Source organism: Lipotes vexillifer, unplaced genomic scaffold (genome assembly GCF_000442215.2).
Source record: "Lipotes vexillifer unplaced genomic scaffold, Lipotes_vexillifer_v1.1 scaffold694, whole genome shotgun sequence".
Lineage (NCBI taxonomy): Eukaryota > Metazoa > Chordata > Mammalia > Artiodactyla > Lipotidae > Lipotes > Lipotes vexillifer.
Window position 1 is genome coordinate 106,109 of NW_006775690.1, and position 24,191 is coordinate 130,299.

General features: G+C 35.7%; 1 protein-coding gene across 3 annotated transcripts in view; it reads left to right on the forward strand.

Annotated features, from left to right (window-relative positions):
• The window catches only part of PPP1R12A (protein phosphatase 1 regulatory subunit 12A), a 92,142-nt gene extending 76,183 nt beyond the window's left edge, over positions 1-15,959 (forward strand). For 2 of the 3 annotated variants that reach the window (XM_007450154.1, XM_007450156.1), the window contains 4 exons: positions 2,326-2,430; positions 7,676-7,723; positions 10,726-10,776; positions 13,530-15,959. In XM_007450154.1, the coding sequence (XP_007450216.1) occupies positions 2,326-2,430; positions 7,676-7,723; positions 10,726-10,776; positions 13,530-13,616 (291 nt within the window). In that variant the 3' untranslated portion in view covers positions 13,617-15,959. The remainder of the gene's footprint in view (positions 1-2,325; positions 2,431-7,675; positions 7,724-10,725; positions 10,777-13,529) is intronic. The other variant, XM_007450155.1, reaches the window with a different exon arrangement.
• The last annotated feature ends 8,232 nt before the right edge of the window (positions 15,960-24,191 follow it).

The following is a 24,191-nucleotide window of genomic DNA, read 5'->3' on the forward strand; positions in this document are numbered from 1 at the left end:
ATTGCAGCTCTATTTACAATAGCCAGGAGATGGAAGCAACCTAAGTGTCCATCATTGGATGAATGGATAAAGAAGATGTGGCACATATATACAATGGAATATTACTCAGCCATAAAAAGAAACGAAATTGAGTTATTTGTAGTGAGGTGGTTGGACCTAGAGTCTGTCATCCAGAGTGAAGTAAGTCAGAAAGAGAAAAACAAGTACCGTATGCCAACACATATATGGAATCTAAGGAAAAAAAAAAAAGGTCATGAAGAACCTAGGGGTAAGATGGGAACAAAGACACAGACCTACTAGAGAACGGACTTGAAGATATGGGGAGGGGGAAGGGTAAGCTGTGACAAAGTGAGAGAGTGGCATGGACATATATACACTACCAAACGTAAAATAGATAGCTAGTGGGAAGCAGCCGCATAGCACAGGGAGATCAGCTCAGTGCTTTGTGACCACCTAGAGGGGTGGGATAGGGAGGGTGGGAGGGAGGGAGACGCAAGAGGGAAGAGACATGGGAACATATGTATATGTATAACTGATTCACTTTGTTATGAAGCAGAAACTAACACACCAGATGTTAAAAAAAAAAAAAAAACTATTTGTTTATTTGAAGGAAAAGGGAAAGTACCCAGGACTTCCTGCACATTTAAGTCTCTCAGGCCAGTACTGTAATACTGTGGCTGAGCTAAAAGGGGGCACTGAGTAGATTTGGGGGAGGGGGAGGGTGTTGTGCGTGCGTGTGAAATCTTTTCTTTATTTGTTAATAGGAAGCAGCCAAAGAATATAGCTTTTCCCAGGACAGTATAGTATTTCCTAGGTAACTGAAAAACTTGTGAGATAGTTCAAGTGCTGTTAAGAGTTAAGGATGGAACTAATTAAGAAATAAGTCCTAGCAACAAAATTATCTAGAATTCTGAAGATCATGATTCTTCATATTGTAAGCTTTGAATAAACCTAATGAAGTTTGTTGTGGAGGAAAAAGGTGTGTGGTATTTGTACATATCCCCAGCTATTTGAATCACCCACTTTCTTACAAGCCAAATCAAGAAAAGGAAGGTAGAGGGTCAGTTTATGTTAGGAATAAGATTCATTTGTTCAGTAAAGAACTGAACACTGAATTGTGCTTAAATTAGTAGTGAAGTTCTGCTCATGGGCAGTGGAGATGGAGATCCTGTCCCTGCTCTTATGAGCATCTTCCAGACAGACCTTATCATATAATGATACAAATCAATGGATAATTTTTAAATTGAAACCATTATCCTGAAGTAAAGAAACGGTTTTATAAAAGTGTGTAACAAAAGAAAGTGACAGGGCCTAAGGATAGATTTCCTAAGGAAGTAACACTTCAGCCAAGAACAGAAGGACGATTCGTAGTTAACTGGCAAAAATGGGAGAAAAAAGTGTTCCAGATGGAGAGAAGGGCAAGCACACAAACCAGCCTGGTGGTGGGAGGGTACATGATGTATTGAAGTAATTAAATTTTCAGTGTGGCTAGTAGAGTGAAGGGGATGGTGGTGTGAGTTTGCACCTACAGATGTGTAGGCTGGGACCAAACCATCAGTGCCTTACAGGCTGTTTTAAGGATTTCCTTATACTGAGAACATTGGGAAGCCATTCAAGGGTTTTTAATGTATGGAGGTTAATGGAATGGTTGGCCTATGAAAATTATTAGATTGTCATTTTGAAAATTTAACTCTTGCTGCTTTGTATAAAACAGATTAAAGAGAGGTCAGGAGAACAATTCTAATAATAGAAATATCTAGGTAAGAGATGATTGTAGACATCTATGGTTGTAGTAGTAGAGATGAGGAAAGAAGTAGTAGATCCAGGTGCTATGAAAGTGTTCAAGAAATATTTCACTTTCCCTTTACCTTTAGTAAAAATAATACAAGTATAATGATAAATGCAACTGATACTCCCATCTCAGTATCAGGAATTAAAGAGTGAATGATAGGCAGAAAAGCTCAGAGACCCCAAATAAAAATCATAATGCTCCTGAACTCCAGCTGTGGTCACTGTGCAGCTGTGTGGTCCCTCTTTATCAGATAACTGAATTTTTTTAATCAAACTGAAAAGTCAGGATTTTCAGTGAAGTAATAAATTTTAAATACCAGAACTAGTTTTTAAAGAGTTTATGTGGGACAAATACACCTGAATAACCAAAAATTTCTGCCTTGAGACCACAAAGCATTAAAATATTTTTAATGCTTTCTTTAATAGTTCATATGTTACATTAATCTTTGTTTTAATATTGTAATCAATGGGAAATCTCTTTAAAATAGTAAAAAAGCAGAAAAGTAATTTGTTCTTCTCCCCTAATTTGTATAGCTTTATGAACAAATTCTAGCTGAAAATGAAAAGCTGAAAGCACAACTACATGATACAAATATGGAACTGACAGATCTTAAATTGCAATTGGAAAAGGCCACCCAGGTTTGTACGTTTTTCTCTTTGTTACTCTAAAGATAATGGTTGTGATTTATTCTATCTAAAAATTGCATTGAAATGTTCTCTTATGTTCTAGATATAAGTTTGGTTATTGATAAAAGCTTATTTATTAATAGGACAGAATCAAGATAATACAGTTTACCAATAATTTATTTTCTTCTAAAGTAAATTTAAAATATGGACGTATATAGCCTTACGGTAGAAAGTCAAGGTATTTTTAAGCCTTTTAATACCTATGTTGTGGTACATGAAGAATTTTAAATGCTTATTTCCAGCATACCAAATGTAGCAAGGCAAAGCATCTATCTATACAGAATCTTCTTAAAGCCATAAAATTTTGTATAATAATTTTTATTCATTATGAATGTTTCCTGTTTAATAAAAAAAACCTAATTTGACATAATAATTCTGGAAGAAGATAATTTTAGTCATAACTCCTTTTACCTTCCTTCTGTGCAATAACCTAGTAGAGATAATTTTAGACAAGAAAACTAGGATAGCCAAGCAGAACTCACAGCCTTGTACATATGATCTAGGATGTGTATGATCTAAGAATTGTTTCTCAACCTCTTTTTTCATAAAACACTAGTTCTGGGAGATAGTTCTGGCACATTCCCTCTTCCTTCTCTTGCCCCCCTTCAAAACAAAAAAAAGAAGAGGAAAGAGCTTTGTGATCCAAGAAACTGAGAAATACTATATATTCTATATCTTGGAGATTTTACAGGGTTTATTTATATGTTAAAGGCTCTAACGAGTCCTGTAATTTTTAAGGAAACAAACTTGTTTAATTTTAACATAAGACTTCTAGCATAAACACACTTCTGCACTAAACTTTTAGAATCCAGTTTGAAAACACTGATCTAAAATGGCGTCCTCAGTTCTATAAATGAGACTGCATACTTTCTGTGACCATTCTTTTATACTCATCTTTCTCATAATTTTTAAAATTCTCTATGTTGAACTTACACTTATTACCAGGTCCTTCTTTGTTGTTAACCACTATTACATTGTGAAGCAATTGTCTATGTACAGTGGAGACTGTGCTAAATTTACAGGTATCACGCTAACCTTGTGAGGTTATGAAGACTCAGATTCCATCAGGTAATGAGGGTTTACTAGGAAAATACAGAGTGAAGTACAGCAGAACAAGAACACGTTTCATAGTGAGGTGTCATAAAAACTTGGACTGTCACACAAGTTTAAACTTGCCGTCTTACACTTAGGCTTCATGGTAAACTGGAACGTCATCATTCTTCACGTTGCATTAGTAGCTTAGTGAGCCGCTGCAAAGTATTATAACTAGTTCCCTGAAAATAGTTTCAGCTCTAGAGATTTGGTTATAATATTTTCTAAATAAAAATGTCCACTGCTCCCTACTGTAGTATTCTGTCTTATGGTGATTCAGCTAATCTGTGTTTCCACTGCTTACTGCCATCTCTATGTTTCTCTGCTTTTCTGCCTACTCTCTTGTCATCTAATTCTTCCTATATGTTTCTCATTCAAACTCTAGAAGAGAGGGGAACTGATAGAATTAGCCAGTTATCATCAACGTGAAGCAGTCCTGTTAGTGCCCATGGACCTATTAGTGACCATTTCATAGGACACTGGACAACTATTGCAAGCTTCCTTTGGGTCAGGTACCAATTTCTGATCCCATTGACTGTTACCAGAGAAATAAATCACTGCATTAAAGAGTATGACAGCTTCTGCCTTAGCAGGCATTCTAAGTATCATGCCCAGTATACTGAGTTAATAATAGGAGGGGTAATTAGAGTATGAGATATTGAGTAAATATTCAAAGTTAGTATCTTACACTATGTAAATGTCGTTTGAAAAATTTAGGTAATATGTAAAAGTAAAACTGATAGGACATTAAACTTTGTGTTCAATTTTAGAGTTACTTATCCTGAGCATTTAAGTCTACTGTGAATCTTTCCACCTGACGTTTTGTGTTTTTTTTTAACATTTCTTTTGTAACTGTTCATGAATATACATAGTAGTGGCAGTTTTGATAGTCACGTGGAATTTTTCCAAGGGAACGATCATCCTGTTAGGAATTAATCTTGGGAATTCCCTGGTGGTCCAGTGGTTAGGCCTCCATGCTTTCACTGCCGTGGGCCCAGATTCAGTCCCTGGTTGGGGAACTAAGATCCACTAAGATCGTGCAAAGGGCGCAGCACAGCCAAAAGAATTAAAGTTGAAGTTTAGGCCTATGTGATAGTATTTAGCCAAGGACTCTAGAATCCTTGAATCCTGCCTTAACCCAGCCACCCTACTCCCTGTACAGTCTCCAAGGGAGGGAAATAGGTTAATTTACCAGAAACCAGTTAATGAATAATGATTTTGTCAAATGTCAATTCACCAGGTTTACCAATTGTTATTTTAACAGCTTTAGCTAGAATAGTTACCAAAAATATTAACTAAAGTTGGGCTTCCTTGGTGTCGCAGTGGTTAAGAATCCACCTGCCAATGCAGGGAACACAGGTTTGAGCCCTGGTCCAGGAAGATCCCACATGCTGCAGAACAGCAAAGCCCGTGAGCCACAACTACTGAACCTGCGCTCTAGAGCCCGTGATCCGCAACAAGAGAAGCCACCGCAATGAGAAACCCGCGCACTGCAACAAAGAGTAGTCCTTGCTCGCCTCAACTAGAGAAAGCCCGCAAGCAGCACTGAAGACCCAACGCAGCCAAAAATAAAAACAGTAAATAAAATTAATTAATTAAAAATAAAATAAAAACATCAAAAGTATATCAGAATTAGCTGAAAGTCTCATCTTTTTAAATATTTATTTATTTATTTTTGGCTGTGTTGGATCTTCGTTGCTGCTCACAGGCTTTCTCTAGTTGCGGTGAGTGGGGGCTACTCTTCGTTGCGGTGCGCGGGCTTCTCATCGAGGTGGCTTCTTTTGTTGCGGAGCGCGGGCTCTAGGTCGTGGGCTTCAGTAGCTGTGGCATGTGGGCTCAGTAGTTGCGGTGCATAGGCTTAGTTGCTCTGCAGCATGTGGGATCTTCCCAGACTAGGGCTCGAACCTGTGTCCCCTGCCTTGCAGGTGGATTCTTAACCACTGTGCCACCAGGGAAATCCCTGAAAGTCTCATCTTATTTGAAATTCTGAATTTGATTTCTAACAGTAAGCAATGGGAATACATTAAGTTCTATTTTTCCAGGAAGAGTAAGGACAAAAAACAAAATGATTTAAAACAACAGATTAGGAATTCCCTGGAAGTCCAGTGGTTAGGGCTCCTTGCTTTCATTGCTGAGGCCACAGGTTCACTTCCTGGTTGGGGAACTAAGATCCTGCAACCTGTGCAGCGTGGGCAGAAAAATAAATAAATAAAAATAAATAAAACAAGTTAGATGGCCATGATTTAGATCTTTATTTATATACTATAACGTTAAAAAAGAAATTGTGCAAAAAAGGGTCAAAAAGTAACTTGGTTTACAAGCCCTGATGATACAAAAATATGAATGTTGAAAGGGTTGACAGAAGAGAAAATTATATAAAGAAATGTTTGTTTTGTTTTGTTTATTTATTTATTTATTTATTTATTTTTGGCTGAGTTGAGTCTTCGTTGCTGCACATGGGCTTTCTCTAGTTGTGGAGGCTACTCTTCGTTGTGGTGCATGGGTTTCTCATTGCGTTGGCTTCTCTTGTTGCAGAGCATGGGCTCTAGGTGCATAGGCTTCAGTAGTTGTGGTGCACGGGCTTAGTTGCTCCACGGCATGTGGGATCTTGCCAGACCAGGGATCGAACCCATGTCCCCTGAATTGGCAGGTGGATTCTTAACCTCTGCACCACCAGGGAAGTCCCCTAAAGAAATGTTTTTTATTTAATTTATTTATTTATTTATTTATTTATTTATTTATTTATTTATTTATTTTGGGCTGCTTTGGGTCTTTGTTGCTGCGTGCAGGCTTTCTCTAGTTGTGACAAGCGGGGGGCTGTTCTTCATTGCAGTGCGTGGGCTTCTCATTACGGTGGCTTCTCTTGTTGTGGAGCACGGGCTCTAGGCATGAGGGCTTCAGTAGTTGTGGCATGTGGGCTCAGTAGTTGTGGTGCTCGGGCTTAGTTGCTGCACGGTATGTGGTACCTTCCCAGACCAGGGCTTGAGCCCGTGTCCCCTGCATTGGCAGGTAGATTCTTAACCACTGTGCCACCAGGGAAGTCCCAAGAAATGTTTTTTAAATCACCAAAGTAAACAGTGAAGTTGTGCTTAATCAGTGATGAACCATATATGTGTATGTAGAGAGTTTTTTAAAGTATATTTTGTGGTTAATGATCATAGCAGAGCATTCTTATTAAGTAGTTGTCAAAAACCATGTTTGGTAAATTTTTTAAATTGGTTATTCAGCAGATTGGTTTCTGGGGAATGAGCCTTTTGATGAATTCATTTTCAGCAAATAGACCAGGAATCCCAAGGGAGAGGTATGAACAGAGGTCAATGTAAATGAGAACTAAGCACTTGTTTTTTAACTGGTCCTGTGCTCAATACCCATATGCACAGCTCTCTGGTATTGAGTGCAGCATGTGGCTTAAAACCCCAAGGGCCCTTTTCATCCCCCAGATCTCAGTTTTTATCAACTTTAGTTGATTGCATAGTACAAGAAGCAGAAACAAATGAGACCTGAGCTTACCAGAAGAAAATCTATATGGCTAGGATTTCTTATAAGTGACAGTGGATATGAACCTTCTTACCAATTTTGGAACATGGATGATTGGGAAAAAAAACTCTAGAGAAGGAGTGAGCAAGACTAAGGTAGCTGTGAGAGAGGACCAAAAGGCCAGTTTACTAGGCTGACTGCATGGATACAGTCACACAGCCTGGTCCAAAGTACATTTCAGTCAAGGTCGTGGAATCTGAGCACTAAGGTTAGCCACTCTTCCTGGTGTAGGAAAAGAGAGAGCTTGAACATCGGAGGGAAAACTAGGATATTTTTGGCTTTGCTCCATAGTACTCACCCATCCTTACTCTCAGCTCAACTGTAAAGACCCGAGGAAAACCGATACATAAAAACGATGAGAACTGTGGAGACCATTGTATTCCTAAGCATTCCTCTCTTTATTATTTCAGTAGAAATCCTGTTTTCCCTGTTCTTTGCTTACACCTGTGTATTACTCCTGAATAGTGTGATTTCTTTGAATACCAGTAGAGGAGAGTTACTGTGGTCCTCTCCCTTTCCCCATCTTTATTACAGTCACATCTCTTTTATATTTCTTACTTCCTTGCAGAGACAAGAAAGATTTGCTGATAGGTCACTATTGGAAATGGAAAAAAGGGTAAGTGTCCATCTTACTGAATAAGTAATCAATTTCCCCCTTTGTTTTTTATATAAGCAATGGTAAGATTTTTGGTTTTCTTTAGTTTTGTTTTTATGGATGGTAGTTTTAATTAGTTTAAATTAATATTCAATAATTTGATTATGAATGTTTTCTAGCTTATCTTATTTATAGGGTCTTATGGGGTGAAATTACCTTGTTAAATTAAATTTACCATGTTATTCTTTTAATGTACAATAAAACATACCTTGCCTTAATTATGAAATGTACACATTGTGATAGTGAATCTGATATTTTTAAAATGCCATTTATCTCTCTTTGATTTTCTGTGGTGATATACTTAAAACACTTTAATCATATATACATTTAGTTTAATTATTTACAAAATTAAAATACTTCCATTTTTAAAGTTTTTAAAGATCTGGGGACCAAATTTTCAAATTCTTTTTAAAGTTAAATTATCAATATTTTATTTAATTTTGAGTTTAAATATTTAACTTAAGTAGGCTCTTCTAAAACAAACAAAAAAAGATTACAAGAAAATCCTTTTACCATTTTATGTCTTTCTACAGTTTTTTATCTGGCCATGATATATTCACTTGTATTTTTCTCCTTTTATTATTATTATTGCCCAGGGATTTGTCAGTGGGCATAAGAAAAACTCCACAAGTTTAGTCTGAGCAGTTGAAGATCTATAAATGATCAAAAGTTAATGGAAAAAATTAACTCAAAGAGTACCTATAGTACAGCTGAGCAGTGGCTAGATTTTCAAGGTTTCAGCCAGAGAAGAAATTACATACTGTGGAGCTCTGATCTCTAGATCAAAGAATAAATAGTCAAGAGCACTTGATATGAGAATATTTTCTTCCATTCTATTTTAAAAATTTACCTTGTTGACCCCAAAAAAGGAGAGAAATGATAAAAATACCGAATATATAAACATAAATTAATGTCTATGTTATTTACTAAATTGTAATGTATAATAACTCCTAGTTTTATTATGATTTCTTGAGGTTTTAAAAATCATTGTTCTAAAAAAAAATAAAAATAAAAAAAATAAAAATCATTGTTCTGGGCCATTTAAAAAACTATTGATCTAACTTATAATTGCTAAAAATTTGGAATCACTTATTTTATTAAATTTAATGCTATTATACCACAATATAACTTACTGAATTTTATATCCAAGATATGTGAAACAGTAAAGAAATGTTTTCAGTTCTCTTTTATCCATACTAATAGTTGAGATGAAAGACATAGATAACCATATACTTAATCAAAATATTATTTGTTTTTGAGATAGTCACATTTTTAAGAATATTTTTGTGAAAGTAATGTATTTATTACAAAAGTTTTAACAAAAGATGAAAATAAAATCTCCCTATCACGTAGAGATAAGTGACGGTTTAATGTCTATCTTTTTTTTTTTCATCTAGGCTTATACACCTACAATATATACATGTTCATATTCTGACATTCTCACCTGACCTCCTCTTTCTGCCTGTCAAATGCAGATAAATTATGAAGTAGTTAATCTACTTTCAGTTTAACAGACATTGGTAATCATAGTATTAATAATAACTGCTAACTTTTATTCAGCACTCTTTTACATACCAGGCAGGCACTGAGTTAAGCACTTTATATGCATTTTTTTTCTCTTAACCATATTTTTAAATGGTAATAGTTTATTTGTTAAATATAAGAAATTTCCTGCAACTTTACAGTTGTCAGTTTGGCAGTGAGGCAGTTCAGTATAGTGCTCTTGTCTTGCTTTACCACTACATAGTTAAAATCTTGAAGGCACATAATAAAATTGAGAATGATGGGGTTGTTACCTGTCAGTTGGAGGAAATAATGCTGTTGCTGATATTTCACAGTTATGAGGATCAAATATAATATTATATATCCTAGTATTTTGAGAAGTGCAGTGGTTTTTATGAATGTGTCATGGATGTGTTGTTAAATAGGAGAAAGGTCTGTTTATCAAAAGTAACATTTTTGTCTGTGTAATAATGTTTAAACATGCTAATAGTAGAATAACACAGTACTTATAAGACTATGGGTAGGATTTCATCTATTTTTTAAAATCACATACTCTAAAAACGTTAACATTTACAGTAAATGTACTGCTTTACTAAATATCAACATTAATTATTAATCTGGGAAAGAATGTCTTAGAAATAGTTTCAGTGTGATTAAACTAAATTTAAATGGTTTGTATCTGAAAGGTGACCGGCAAGAGTCAGTATCTTCTGGGCGGTATGACCTAACCAAAGTTTTAAGCACATTAATTACTGCTGCTTGCTTTTTGCATAACACCCTAGAATGCTTATTATTTAAGGGAGAATAAAACTGTACACTGCAGTAATATACTGTATGTTGCCTTTGCCTATCACTCTTTGAAACAAGGTAGTTTAAAATAAATGCTACAGTTGCTTCTTCATTAGATTCACTGCATTAATGCTATGTAGATTATCAAACTAAATACAAAGCTATAAAGTCAATTGGACAAATAATGACTAGTTAACATTGTGGGTGGAGGAGATGAACATCTCTTAGATCCTTTTGAAATTTTAAAGTATAGATATTTTAGGCACGTTTGCTTCTTGCTTTTCTGCTTTTTATCACTATAGAGTAATTGCATCTTTGTGTGAGTTTCTTTTTTTTTTTTCCTTTTCTATTCAATCCTCAGTCTTGAGTATTGGTTTACTCTATCCCTAAGTTTTACGTGAACTAAAAGCAGTTTAAACGTGTTATGTAGCATCTTACCAGAAAGTCAAAGCTTTAAAGAAAGAGCTTTACAGGAAGTAACAAAATAATGATCTTCATATTTATTTCTCTCAAATTTTGGAAAGCTCTTTACACATCACTGGCATCGCATCTTTTTCTACACTGCTCCTGATTTAATTTTTTATTCTAAAGTGTCACTATTTAACAATTTAGAAGAAAATTTAAGAATATAATAATTATATCATTAACATTAGTACCTTAAATTCATCTAGGAACGAAGAGCTCTAGAAAGAAGAATATCTGAAATGGAAGAAGAGCTCAAAGTAAGTAAATCATGCTGCAGTATAAACTCAAATTTTACAGTACCATTACAGATACTATGTTTACATTAATTGTTCTTAAAGCCGCTTATACAATTTGTGAGTTATCTATATCTTGTGCTTTTCTTTCTTCCTAAATCCAGGTTTTAGGGGAGCTAGAAAAGTATTTAAAACTCAAATCTTTTTGTTAATCAGTTTTTATGGCACTTTTGATGTTCAGGTATAGAATAAATTGGACAATAATGACTATAAGATTTGGGATTTATCATTTATTTGTTGCAGTTCAAATACTCTGTTCCTTGGAGAATAACTGGTGAGGAGGGATCACTATAAAAATGTTCTCTTTTGAAAATAAAGGACATTAGGGGCTTCCCTGGTGGCGCAGTGGTTGAGAGTCTGCCTGCTGATGCAGGGGACACGGGTTCATGCCCCGGTCCAGGAAGATCCCACATGCCGCAGAGCAGCTGGGCCTGTGAGCCATGGCCACTGAGCCTGCGCGTCCAGAGCCTGTGCTCCGCAACAGGAGAGGCCACAACAGTGAGAGGCTCACGTACCACGAAAAAATAAATAAATAAATAAATAAGTAAGTAAGTAAAAATAAAGGACATTAGAGTAGTGGACAGTCAGAGGTACAGTTTATCAAATGCTGCATCACCTGTGAAAATAAGTTCATTTTGAATATTGGAAGGTACATTCTTCTCAGGAAAAAAAAGAATGACATAGTTAATTGATTACCTCTTATTACATTGTCTTGCATAAAATACCTATCACATTATGAATTAATGGACTAATGCATAGGAAATTATGCCCATAGAATTAGAGTTTCAAGACTTAAATGTTTTTCTATTGAATTATTTAGTTTCTTATTAAAACATTATTGAATGGCTCTGGAGAAAGTGTTTTTGGATTTTGTTTGCCTGTGTATTTTGTTTGATAAGGAATTTTAGAACTACACTGTTTACTTTTGCAAATTTCATGGAATATTCTTTTAAGACTCTTAATTTTTTTCTTACATTTGTTATCTGTGATTCTTTATGTTTTCCACTTTCTTATTTTTTATTTTCTATTTCTTTATGTTCTGATTCCTGCAGAATCTGCACCAAATAAAGCAAATTCAAACTCTGAGAGAATTAAATGAGCGACTGCTGACTGAGAATAGGGCCTTGACAAGAGTGGTAGCCAAGCGCTCAGGGTTCTGTAGGCAACTGCAGTCTGTGAATCTATAATTTATAGTTTCATCATTTCTTCTTAGTAGAGCCAGGCAGGTGTTTTTGTATTAGTAAGCGTGTCTTGAGCTCACTTTTACAAATTAATGCCATTGTGTCTGGAGCTTATCATATAACTGTTTAATTATGCATGGCTTCTCAGAATGTTAGAAAGTGTCACTAATTGTGTATTGTGACTGATAAACTGCAGTAAACTGAGGGAATGATCGAGGCATTTAGATAAAAGACTTGGATGCACTTTTGCAAAGCTAGTGCACATTTTGGCTCTACGAATATTTTAGCACTTAAAAATATGGCTGTTTAAAATTCTTTACTAGAAAGAAAATGGAACATGTATTTTACATATAATTAATGTATGTTGAAGCCGAAGATTAAACATGGATTATCTGCTTTTCAAAATAATGTCATTTTCAGTCAGAACCATCTTCTTTAATATTCACGTAGTTCTCTATTAACAGCGGTATCCTAATAAACTTATTAGTTTATCCTAATAAACTTCAGATTACTGTATTTTATATCCATGCATTCTGAGCACAGGTAAGAATTGATTGGTTCCACATAATATTAAACTCTTCATAAAGATTTTGCTTAAGGTAATTTTGCAAGTAGTTTTACTTTTATCTAATTTGATAACCTAGTACATTTTGAAAGCTGAGGAAAGAGACCTAAATATCTTGGAAAGTACATTTTAATGTCTAAAATATAAGCTATTCCATTTCCAAGCAAATCTGGCAGAGCACATGTGATTTAAATCATTCTTAGTAGAAAATCCAATCAACTTATAATAATTCCACCCCCTCCTTCAGTTTGTCTGTAAAACAAAAAATAGTTTTGTTTTCAGGATGTAAGGGTGTGTTTTTCTATTTACTCCAAATACTAGTTATATTTTTCTATGCTTGGATATTTTTATAAATTCAGACTTACTACTTTGGCTTATAAATTATTTTATACTATTCTAATGATAGTAATAATTGCTTTGTTATCATTTAATTGAGCACTTATCTTGGATCAGACATTGTACTAGGCACTTAAACTTAGTACAAGGTAAATCATTTAAGTAATTTTAATAATTTAGAACAAGTCTAATTCCCTCAAAACTTCCCTAAATAAGCTGGTTTTCTTGTGGAATAACAGTATGGTTTGAGGTCTGACATAAATAAAGCAAAAGGCCTTAATTTAGGCTGACAGGAACTCTTAAAGGAATTCCCTTTAAGAGCCTATCCTAACAAAAATAGGCTTCCTTTCCTTGGCTGCTCTAATATGGTGTGCTCGTGACTCATAATGTCAAGTGATTTAGTACATTTCAATTGATAACTTTGGGAGAATAAACCTTTCATTTCATCATTTATTAAACTAATTAGCTTCACAAATGGGGGGGGTTTCTTCCTGATACATGTTTTAGTCACTAGAAATATATATAACTGACAAAGCTTGTTCATGTGTCTTGTGGTAAAAATATAACATTTATTAAGAATCATATTTTATCTTTTTATTGAATTAAAACTTTCTCTTCTGTTTTTCTTCTCATAGATGTTACCAGACCTAAAAGCAGACAACCAGAGGCTAAAGGATGAAAATGGGGCCTTGATCAGAGTTATAAGCAAACTTTCCAAATAAAAAAAGAAAAAGCAGCAAGTAATTGGAATTGCACATATTAGTAACCCAGTGGACCATAATTGACAGTCACTGGAAGCCTGGGAAGAATCCTTGGAGACTGTCATTTTTGGATATCCTGCCAAATGCCCTCTTATCTAGGAGTTTTGTTTTGTTTAATTTTCTGGTTTTTTTTTTTTTTCCTTGTATCAAGACCATTGTTTCATGTTAATGCAGCTGCTGAGAAGATTTTTTTTTTATGACTGAGAAAACTTGTTTACAGCTCCAGCATATAAGGAAAGTGTTCAAGGCCAGATATGCCTCAGATATTTAACCAGTAAGCCTTAGTTGTACATAAATACTTTTGTGTCAACAAAAACTCAGCTCTCACAGAAGACAGTTATTCAGCATTTTTTGATGTGCCACAGTTTCCAGTTTTTCGATATTTAATTTTTTTTTTTTTTGCTTTACATCTGAGTTTGGGTTTGTATTTTTTCCTTCTAGCTCTTCATGTGGCAGACTCTTCTCCTGTCTCACAGCTTTCTCATTTACAGAAAAGAACACTTGCTCTTCTGAGATCATTGTCATATATTAGGCTGATGCTGTGTTGTCCCCCACCTGGAACTGAATTGCTTGGTGGAACATTTGCTTTCACTGTTTGTGCAATATGCATTTATTCCTTATATGAATGCTTTAAAGTCAGTTGAGATTAGATTCTTTTAAGTCCTGTTTTCTGCCTTCATTGGTCACTTTTGTTTTTGTTTGTTTTTTATTATTGTAGTATAAGATGTTAGATTCTTTAATCTTCACATTCATTTTAGCAGGTACTGAGTGATGCTGTATATATAAATAAGTGTATTGTTTGATTTTTAGACCACCACATGGCATGCTTGACTGTTTCTTATTTCAAATGTCTGTTAATGCAAAGTAGGCTACTCCATAATAGTGTTAAAAACAAAATTTGCTAACAATGTGATATAAAGACTTTTAAAATAACACGTTTATGTGGAGCCCTATCTTTACAAAAGTTTTCTACTGTAAAATGCTTTTACTTTTATTTGCAGTTTTCATTTGATAGTATTCAACCATAATTAAAGTTCCATAAGGTAATTGCTTCACATTTCACATACCTGTATTTATCTGAGTGCTGTCTATAACTGTTGTGCTAGCCAAAGTAATGCTATGAAATCATTTGCAGACTTAACGTGAGTTCGTGTTAAATGCACTGTTATTGCCATGTGAAGAGGCATTGACTTTGATACCGCCATCATGTTCAGACCATTTTATACATTTCAGTGGCCTTTTTTTAAAAAAAGCAAAACCAAGTACATATGAAGATGGCTTTTATTTGGACAAATAGCTTTTATATTTTCATTAAACCATGCAAAAAATACTCTTATCTTTCTGGCACATAACTGTCTCCTTAACCACTGAACAGTTCAGCCATTTGAATAAATTGTACATTGTAAAGCTTATAGTAGCTAATTGTATTATTGATTGTATTGTATACTATATTAAATGTGAATTTGTACCCCCTTCATTTTAAAAGGTCATTGTGTTCTACTGCCTATTTTAGATTACTTTGGGGTTGGGAAAAGGTGTTTTGGTAAGCAGGATTTTAAGTCCTCTCTTTCTTGATTGGTTTTATGAAGATATAAGGTTATGCTCTTACTACCAAGCTCAGGATTCTTGATTTTTAAAGGTACAAGGATAGTTGTGGGAATTTTATTTTTGGTTATATTTGAACTGTATGAATGGTTGGTCTGAATATAAAGAATTTCCATGGTCTTATGTGGACGTAAAATATACAGATAATTGGTCAGTTTGAGTGACTGCAACATGTTCTGGTTGCACAACAGTTAGGCATGCTAAGGATTATATTTGTGAAGTTTGGATGCCTGTGAAGAATGATTAAATACATGTTTCTAATATTTTAGTGTTTTATATTTAGGTTATTTATTCTTTGTATCTAAAACTGAACAGCTACTGTGCTATATTGATTTTATTGGTAGTATTGAGCAGACCTTGTTTCTGCATGAAACTAGTTGCAAAACCCACTATTTTGGAAATAAAAATGTATTTTGACATATACAAATAAAATGAATAAAACTATTTTAAATGTGTGAACTTTTACTGAAGACGTTTAAAACTTCGTTCTGAGATATTTAAATTCTGCATGGGTATTTTTTCACTAATTGCTTTACTTGGATTCCAATTGGAATAATTTTTGAAATTGTGATAATTTGCACAACATTGTACATGCACATCTGTAGATGCAATCTTAATTGCCATATTTATGCTATCTGGGTATCAATTTGGACAAATGTTTATATATTTTACATAAAGCTGTCTGTGTGCAGAATCTGAGAACTAGTTTGTTTATGATAATAAGTGGGTAAAAAATAATGATAAAAGTGAGTTTCAAGATAGTAGCTTTGTAGCAAAAGATTTCATTTACCTAAATATTTTGTGGCTTCCAAATTAAACCTATGCTTTTTTGTAGTTGCAAACATAGCCTTGGGAATACGTATAAAGATAATATTCCATTGAAATGTAAAATAGTAGATCATTCTCCAACCTAGATTTGTCCAAGTTTCAACCCCCATCTACTACACATCTGTAAGTAGATAAGAGGCATTTCTGATTTGGGAACTTTGGTAAAAGACTTGTAGTAAGCCTGTGTCTCTTGTTTCTACTTCCAGTACTTTCCCTGTGCATGCTCACAGAATGATAGATATTACTGTTGTTTGTCCTCCATACAAAAAATTTCACATACAAATACTTCAAGCCAAGTGCAAAGATAGAATTATCTAGGTGAGTATTCATACGTAAAGTAGATATTCACTAATCCGTTAGGCTACTTTATTCTTTTGCTTAAAGGTTTATTACCACTTAGTCTTTCCTGGCTAATCTGAAACAGTCATGACTCCCAGTGTCAGCACTCACTGAGTGTTGTTGTAAGAAGAAAATATCCAGAGGTCAAATTGTCTCCACACTAGGACCATGTATTTCCCGTAGGAAATAACAGCCTTGTAGGTTGCCCTTCACTTTGTTGTTATAAGCAGAAAACAGAGCAAACTGTTAACAGTTATTAACAATCCATTAGCCATATCTTGCTAGAGAAAACCTGTGGTTGAAAAGATAAAAGCTGACTGATAAGCAGTTTTTTCTGTGATGTTCCATGTTTTACGCTGTCTGTGTGGTCTCTGTGTGTCTGAATTTGCATGTTCTACAGGGGTAATGTACATATGAGAGCCATTGTCCAAAAAGGATTGCGTATAGAATGAAGTATTTATTTTCCTATTATATACCTCTAAATAGCTAAATACATATCTTTCTTTCTTTTTTTTTTTGGCTACATCAGGTCTTAGTTGCAGCACGTGGGGTCTTCGTTGAGGCATGCGAGATCTTTTTGTTGTGGCTTGGGTTCGTCGTTGTGGCGCGTAGGTTTCTCTCTAGTTGTGGTGTGTGAGTTTTCTCTCTCTAGTTGCGGGGCACAGGCTCCAGGGCATGTGGGCCCTGTAGTTTGCAGCATGCGGGCTCAATAGTTGTGGTACACGGGGTTAGTTGCCCCGCAGCATGTGGGATCTAAATTCCCCGACCAGAGATCCAACCGGCGTCCCCTGCATTAGGAGGTGGATTCTTTATCACTGGACCACTAGGGAAGTCCCTAAATACATTTCTTGACTTTCCTTTTAGAAAGGTTCTCTGGGGTTATGTGCTATGAAACAACAGAGTGCTTTCTTAGGTAAGTGACATAGTGTCATATTGCTGTTCCAAACCCCCAAAATGAGCAGATCACAACATAATAAAAACACAAGAGTCAGAAATTTAAAATTCTATAATGTGACATAAATAATTCTATCTTATTACTATAATTTGAAATTTTACTACAAGTTTTCTAAAGTTTATTAGAAGTAAGCATTTTTGAGCCCGGCTGTCACAGCTTGTCACTGCTTAAATTCCAATAAACATAGGTCACAAAAATTAACTATATTTTAATTTTAAAAGGCTGAAGAGAAAAAAACGGAGGAAATGTGTAAAGAAATGAGCAATATTAGTAGATTTTGTCCTGAATAATATTCAGCTTGTAGGGCCTGTACTTTGTCTTACAGGTCTGTGACAATGGGAGTAGGAAAGAGAAGGATTTACCTTCTCTCCCCTTCCCCACGCTCAATTATTCTTACAGGTTTGTTCTGATACAAGTCTTTTTCAATAGGATACCTCATTTGATTCTTACAACAGGCTGGGTGAATAAAGGTGAGAAATTACAGGTGAGAAAGCTGAGATGTACATATTATTAACTGGGTCAACATCCCAAGCCTAGTACAAAGCAGAGCTCTTACTCAAACTTAGTGGTGGTTGCCATTGTTTTTTCCCCAGATCCTAATCTAGGACTTTTCCCCCTATATCACTTAGTTTGATCGTTTTACACTTTGAGGAAGGCATTTCTTGGTTTTTTTTCTTCCACATTCTTTCTCTAATCCCACATCCCTGCCTCCACACCCACTAATTTTTTCTTTCCTTAGGACTTATTATTAACTAAACCATTTGCCCTATAATGGGATTTTTAAAAAGATTAATGTTTTTAATGCTCAAGCGTCTAGTTGATTTCCTGGTGCAAATTCTAACTATGCCCAGTAGACCATAAATTTGTAAAAGATTTTCATATACCTACATGCAAAAGAACCTTTGCATCCTTCAAAAATAGATTTTTTTAATTGGTGATGGGAGCTTAATTCCCAAGAATCTTTCTTATTCCCAAGTAAGATAGGCAACATTGACAGTGCTGTGGTTTTAGCAGCAAATTTTTCTCCCCCACTGAAAATGTGTGGAATACCAATATATAAAACAGATAAAATTTGTATTCACATTAACTCACAGATATGACCCCAACCCAAAAGAAAGTGCAGTTGGCCCTCTGCATCCACAGATACAGAGGGCCAATGGTACTGCCAGTTTATTTAAGGGACTTGAGTAGCCACAGATTTTGGTATCCATGGCAGTCCTGGAACCAATCCCCCACAGATACTGAAGGATGCCTGTACTCAAAACATAAAATAGGTCTGTATAAGATATGTGTGACAACAGCATGACTCTCACTTGTTACTATATAATTGTTAGGATCAGAGCATTACTGAGCAGATGCATCTTAACTTAAGTTGCTTTCACAAGAACCATGCTAAACATGTGCTCTAGCAGTATACTCTAGTGTGAGTATGTTCTGACCTAAAGAAAATCAAGACCAAGTACAGGACATAAGAAGCTCCACACAAAAATGAGATAACTTGACAATATAACTTAGTGTGTATGTGCTCTCCAACGTTTTACAATTTGACATGTATGTGAGTGTATTTATAAATTTGAGGAAAGCATTTTAGCAAACAATTTGAATCAAAATTTTGTGGGATCCATAGCATATCTTTGTAAAACCTATGGGGTACTGATTTTTTAAACACTTGACAGGGTGGAAGGAGCTTTGGATTCAGTCAGATGTAGATGTAAATCTCACCTACACCACTTTATAATTGTGTGACACTGGTCAAATCATTTATCCGTTCAGACTCAGTTTTTTCAAGTAAATGACATGTCTGTAAAGTGCCTTGAACAGTTCTTGAGCTTAGTGGATTGATGCCCAACAAATGTAATTATTATATTATTACTTTGAGGAAATTACATTAATAATTTGTGACTTTTAAAAGTACTAATTTACTTTAGAATGTAATTTACTTTTTCTGGGATCATTTGATAAATGTCTATAATGTATTTCCAAAGAATCTTTTAATGTGTAAAAATTTTTAATAGGATTGTTTCTTCTTATAATGTATTAAAGCAAAATTTTAGAATAAGGTACCCAATTAACCATAAACACCTATTTTTTTTTACTCCGGGGTCAGTAAGGGAGAAAGAAATGAGGTGGATTTCAGAGGACCTCCTTCAACCATTGGAAAGAAGGAAAAAGTACACCTCTGTAACCATGCCACATCTATCCTAACAGATTCCAGGAACACTGACTCTCGTGTGCATCTAATCCATCTGTGGACCCCAGTTCCTGTACCAAAAGTGGGGGGATGTGTCAAGAAGTGTATAGGTGTGCCATACAAAATGCAATTGCCACAGAAGAGGCAGCTGGTAAGTATGGGCTAGTAAGTGTTTTAGTAAATACTTAATGATAGTCGCTACTCCATATTTCTTGTTTTCATTAAAATTCATAGTTGGAATGTCAGGATTATCCCTACTTTTGGATGTTTTTAAAGTTTACATAATACTTCCCAGAAAATATCCTGAGGTCATCCGGGCCATTTATCAGCCTACAGATCAAGGTTATGCAACTAACCTTGTTGCATAATGATCTTCTGCATAAGAGTTGTATAATCTCATCTACTTTTTTTGTCTGAAATTTAGAGTCCTGCCCATCTCATTCTCACTCCATGCTAGACTGCACCTCTGATGTCCACTACTTCCTTTACTGTGACCAGTAGTAGAAAAACCAGAGACGAGGGTAGCTAAATTTTAGTATTTTCTACGTTCCAGACACCCTATCATACCTCGGTTTTCTGGTTTTAAATTCTCTTTAATCTGTTTCTTCTATTTTACTGTACTATGAGCTCCATAAAAGGACAAAGTCTTTTTCATCTTCGTTCTCAGCAGTTAGTATAGTGCCTGGCACATAGTAGATGTTTACTTGATGTTTTTCAAAGGGAAGAGTGAATCAATAATTGTGATACATTTTGTGGAGGAAAGAGTCTTGACTGGCATCTAGGTTTTTAAGAAAGCTTTGTAACGTGTTAAATATAAGCATTCCGATTCCTGCAGACTTTGTCTCAGTCATTCAAGTTCTTGTTAGCGCTTCCAAGCCAGACTGCCCTATGGGGTAGGAATACACCCGGAAGCAAACAGGTAAAGATAAATCCCTGCCTTGTGGAGGTTACATTCAAGAAATGGGAAGATTGAAAATAAGCAGCTACACAATATTAGAAGATAACAGATACTATGGAAAAAATAGAGCAAGATAAGAGAATTCAGGAATGAGGGAGAGAAGGCCTCACCGAGAAGGTAACATTTGAGCCAAAACTGGAAGGAGGGGAGGGCAAAAACTGTGCAGGTGTTTGGGAGAAGAGCATCTCCAGGCAGAGGGAGCCACGTAAGCAAAGGCCTTGAGGTGCAGATGTTCTTGAGTGTTTTGACAAACGGTAAAGCTAATGTAGTTATATAGCTAAGTGAGCAAGAAGTAGAATAGTAGGAGGGAGTGTCGGAGAGTCGGAGAGGCAGCCGAGAGCTGGATGAGGGACTTGTTTAGACGTGTATTGACCACATGCTGTGTACTAGACTTGCTCCTTGAAGAGCTTTACTATCTTTATCCATACCCTTTTCTCAAGAATATTTTGTAGCTCTTTATAATAAAGCCACATACTCTATAGCTGTAAAATTATTTTTTACAAGAGATAAAAATTGGATTATAAATTGGGGAGAATAATTATATTAGAAAATCTAGGCTCAGTTTCCTAAGGGGAAACTTACTCAATTAAATGTAAAACATTTGCTAAAACTCTTTGACAACCAAGTTAGAAATGGACAAATGGATTATTACAAACATCATTACTATGTAAAAGAAGCCCATCAGTTCATTGGGCAAAATAAACATTTTGGATCACTTCTCAGGAAGGAATTTTCTCATGGATTTTACAGTTGGTCTATATACCTAATGTACATTGTCCTCATTTGTTTCTACTTTGTGGGGTAGTATTTCTTTTCAGATGGTCGTTTCTTATTTCTGCTTTCAAAAGAAAAATCTAGAATGTAAGATATGTTTCCACAAATGTTATGACATAGTTGCAAGAGAGATCAAAGTACTATAATCCTAGTGTGTAGTATTCACTACCTTTCTTGTCCCAGGACTGGTTAGCTTAATCATTCCCCTACAGCAGTGTTTCTCAAGCTTGAATCACCTGGAGAGCTTGTTCAAATATAGTTTAGGCCCCACTTTTATTTCCTTTTTTTTTCTTTTTTTTTTTTGTGGTACGCGGACCCCTCACTGTTGTGGCCTCTCCCGTTGCGGAGCACAGTCTCCGGACGCGCAGGCTCAGCAGACACGGCTCACGGGCCCAGCCGCTCCGCGGCATGTGGGATCTTCCCGGACCAGGGCACGAACCCGTGTCCCCTGCATCAGCAGGCGGACTCTCAACCACTGCGCCACCAGGGAAGCTTTTATTTTCTAATTTTTTAAAAATTTTATTTTCTAATTTTTATTTTTATTTTCTAATTCAGTATTTAGGGTCTGGAATGGGGCAAGTGAATTAGCACTTCTGTCAAATTCGCAGATGGTGCTGATACTGCTAGTCCAGGTACCATATTTTGAGACCTACTGCATTGCAATATCACGTGTTCATCTTCTAAATGGAAATGGAGAATTCAAAAGTAAAATCCCTTGTGAGAACCTAAAATGTAGATATCCTATGTTAATAGTTAAAAGGAGATCATATAGCCCAAACCTTGAGTAACACCAGTGATAGTCTAAACATAGAAGATCATGTGTCCACTCATACCACATATACCTGGCTGGGAGAAAGGACACATGCAGACAAATCGAATCCAGTTTACCAGGAAATCAAATAGAAATGGAAAAGGATTTTTTTTTCATATGAAACAAGCACGTTGATGGCAGGCGCATACATTTGATCAGAAAAGGGGTAGCCAATCCCCTTACTTTGCCTTTTCTCTTCTTGCTAGAGAGATAAAAAGCCTAAAACTCCAGGTATACGGTGGCAAATGTCCTAAAATCTAAGTCTCCTGCAAGTTTAAGTTAGGAAAGGCAGCACAACTGCCTTCTTACATTTCAGGCCCAAGCTGCCTGCATTCCCTACAATGCATCATAAACACTGCACAGCATGCTGAAGGGACTCAGCTGCATCTAAAAATATGCATCCATTTTTGCTGCATATCTTAAGTGACTAGATATACCAGGGTCACTACTTACTATAGCTAAACTCCTTTAAGGAAAATGCACTTAACCAGTTCATATATATGTATATATATTTAATCTATATCAGTAGATCATCACGAGAATATCACAAGACCAATAGTGTCAGCATCACCTCGGAATTTGTTAGATATGCAAATTTTTGGGCTCCACCCCAGACTTGCTGAATCAGAAACTGAAGATAGGGCCCAGCAGTCTTTTTCAACAAGCCCTCAAGGGATTATGATGCAAGATAAAATTTGAGAACTACTAGCCTATAGGCCTACAGGTTTCAAATCTAGATCACCTGGGCTGAAATGGAACTAAATGTTAAAAAAAAAAAAAATTCTCAAAGACTGTACTAGTAGAGAATGAAAAGAATTATCAGTGGGGAGTGAGAAATCTCTAGCTATGTTGGGAGCATATTACTGGTTCCACTCAATCTTAAAAATACTAAGGAAGATTTTACTTTTACTCTTGAAACTGGAGTGGGGAGGTTCATAATCAGATAAAATTAATCTGAGAGTGGAGCAGATTCACCTCAAAGAAGAAAGCATCACCTTTAATGGATCCCTACAAAAGGAATCCAACAGGAGATTTTTGTTTGAGGGAAGATAATGTTATACTATAAAATGAGTTTATTATTCAGTGCTTATCAAGTAAAAGTGAAGTTTCCATCCATTACAGGTTCCTACCTCTGGGTGAGGTACAAGATCACTGAGAAAACTCCATTCCTGAGACCAGAGATACAGGATCTGGCTGAGCCTGAGGCTGAAGCAGGAATACAGAAAGCTCTTCCAGCCTCTCACTGCCCTCCCCACCCCCCAGCAAGCACCAAATAACAAGTACCAGGTAACAAGCAACAGAAGTGTATGGTGGGGGGGAAGGCGCAAGAGCAGGGAGAGACCACTTGTGAGGAACAAACTAATAGCGAAGACTTAAGGTAGAAGCAGAACATTGAGAAAAAGTCTCTAGTAAACCAATTCTCACCCTAACCACAAGGTAAATCCAGTGAAATTTAAAACCAGTGGTAAATGTAGCAACAACAAAAGACAAACCCACCTCAATCCCTAACTATATTGACTCAACCCTCTACAGGCCAGGAGAAGAGGTTTCATATACAGTAATAAATACTATGTATCTCAATCTCTACTGTTCTACGTATTATGAGCAGCAAGATATCAGTAAGTACAAGATAGAAAAAAGCAAAAAAGCTCTTCCAAACCCATTGTCAAGAGACAGAGCAATCAGAACCAGATTTTGAGGTTGTATGAATATTGGAACTATCTGATAGGAAATCTAAAATCATTATGAGAAAATAAAATAAAATCATTGTGAGTAAACATGTTAACTCTCAGTGGAAAAGGTGAGGAACAGGAATGAACAGACAAGGAAATTATATGAGGGACTTCCCTGGCTGTCCAGTGGTTAAGACTCCACGCTTCCACTGCAGGGGGTGCACGTTCAGTCCCTGGTCAGGGAACTAAGATCCCACATGCTTTGTGGCATGGCCAAAAAAAAAAGAAGCTATAAGAAACAGTCAAATGAAATGGTAGAATAAAAAATCAGGATAACAAATTGTAAGAATGTCTTCTACAGACACATTCAGATTTGACACAGCCAACGAAAGAAAGAGTGAA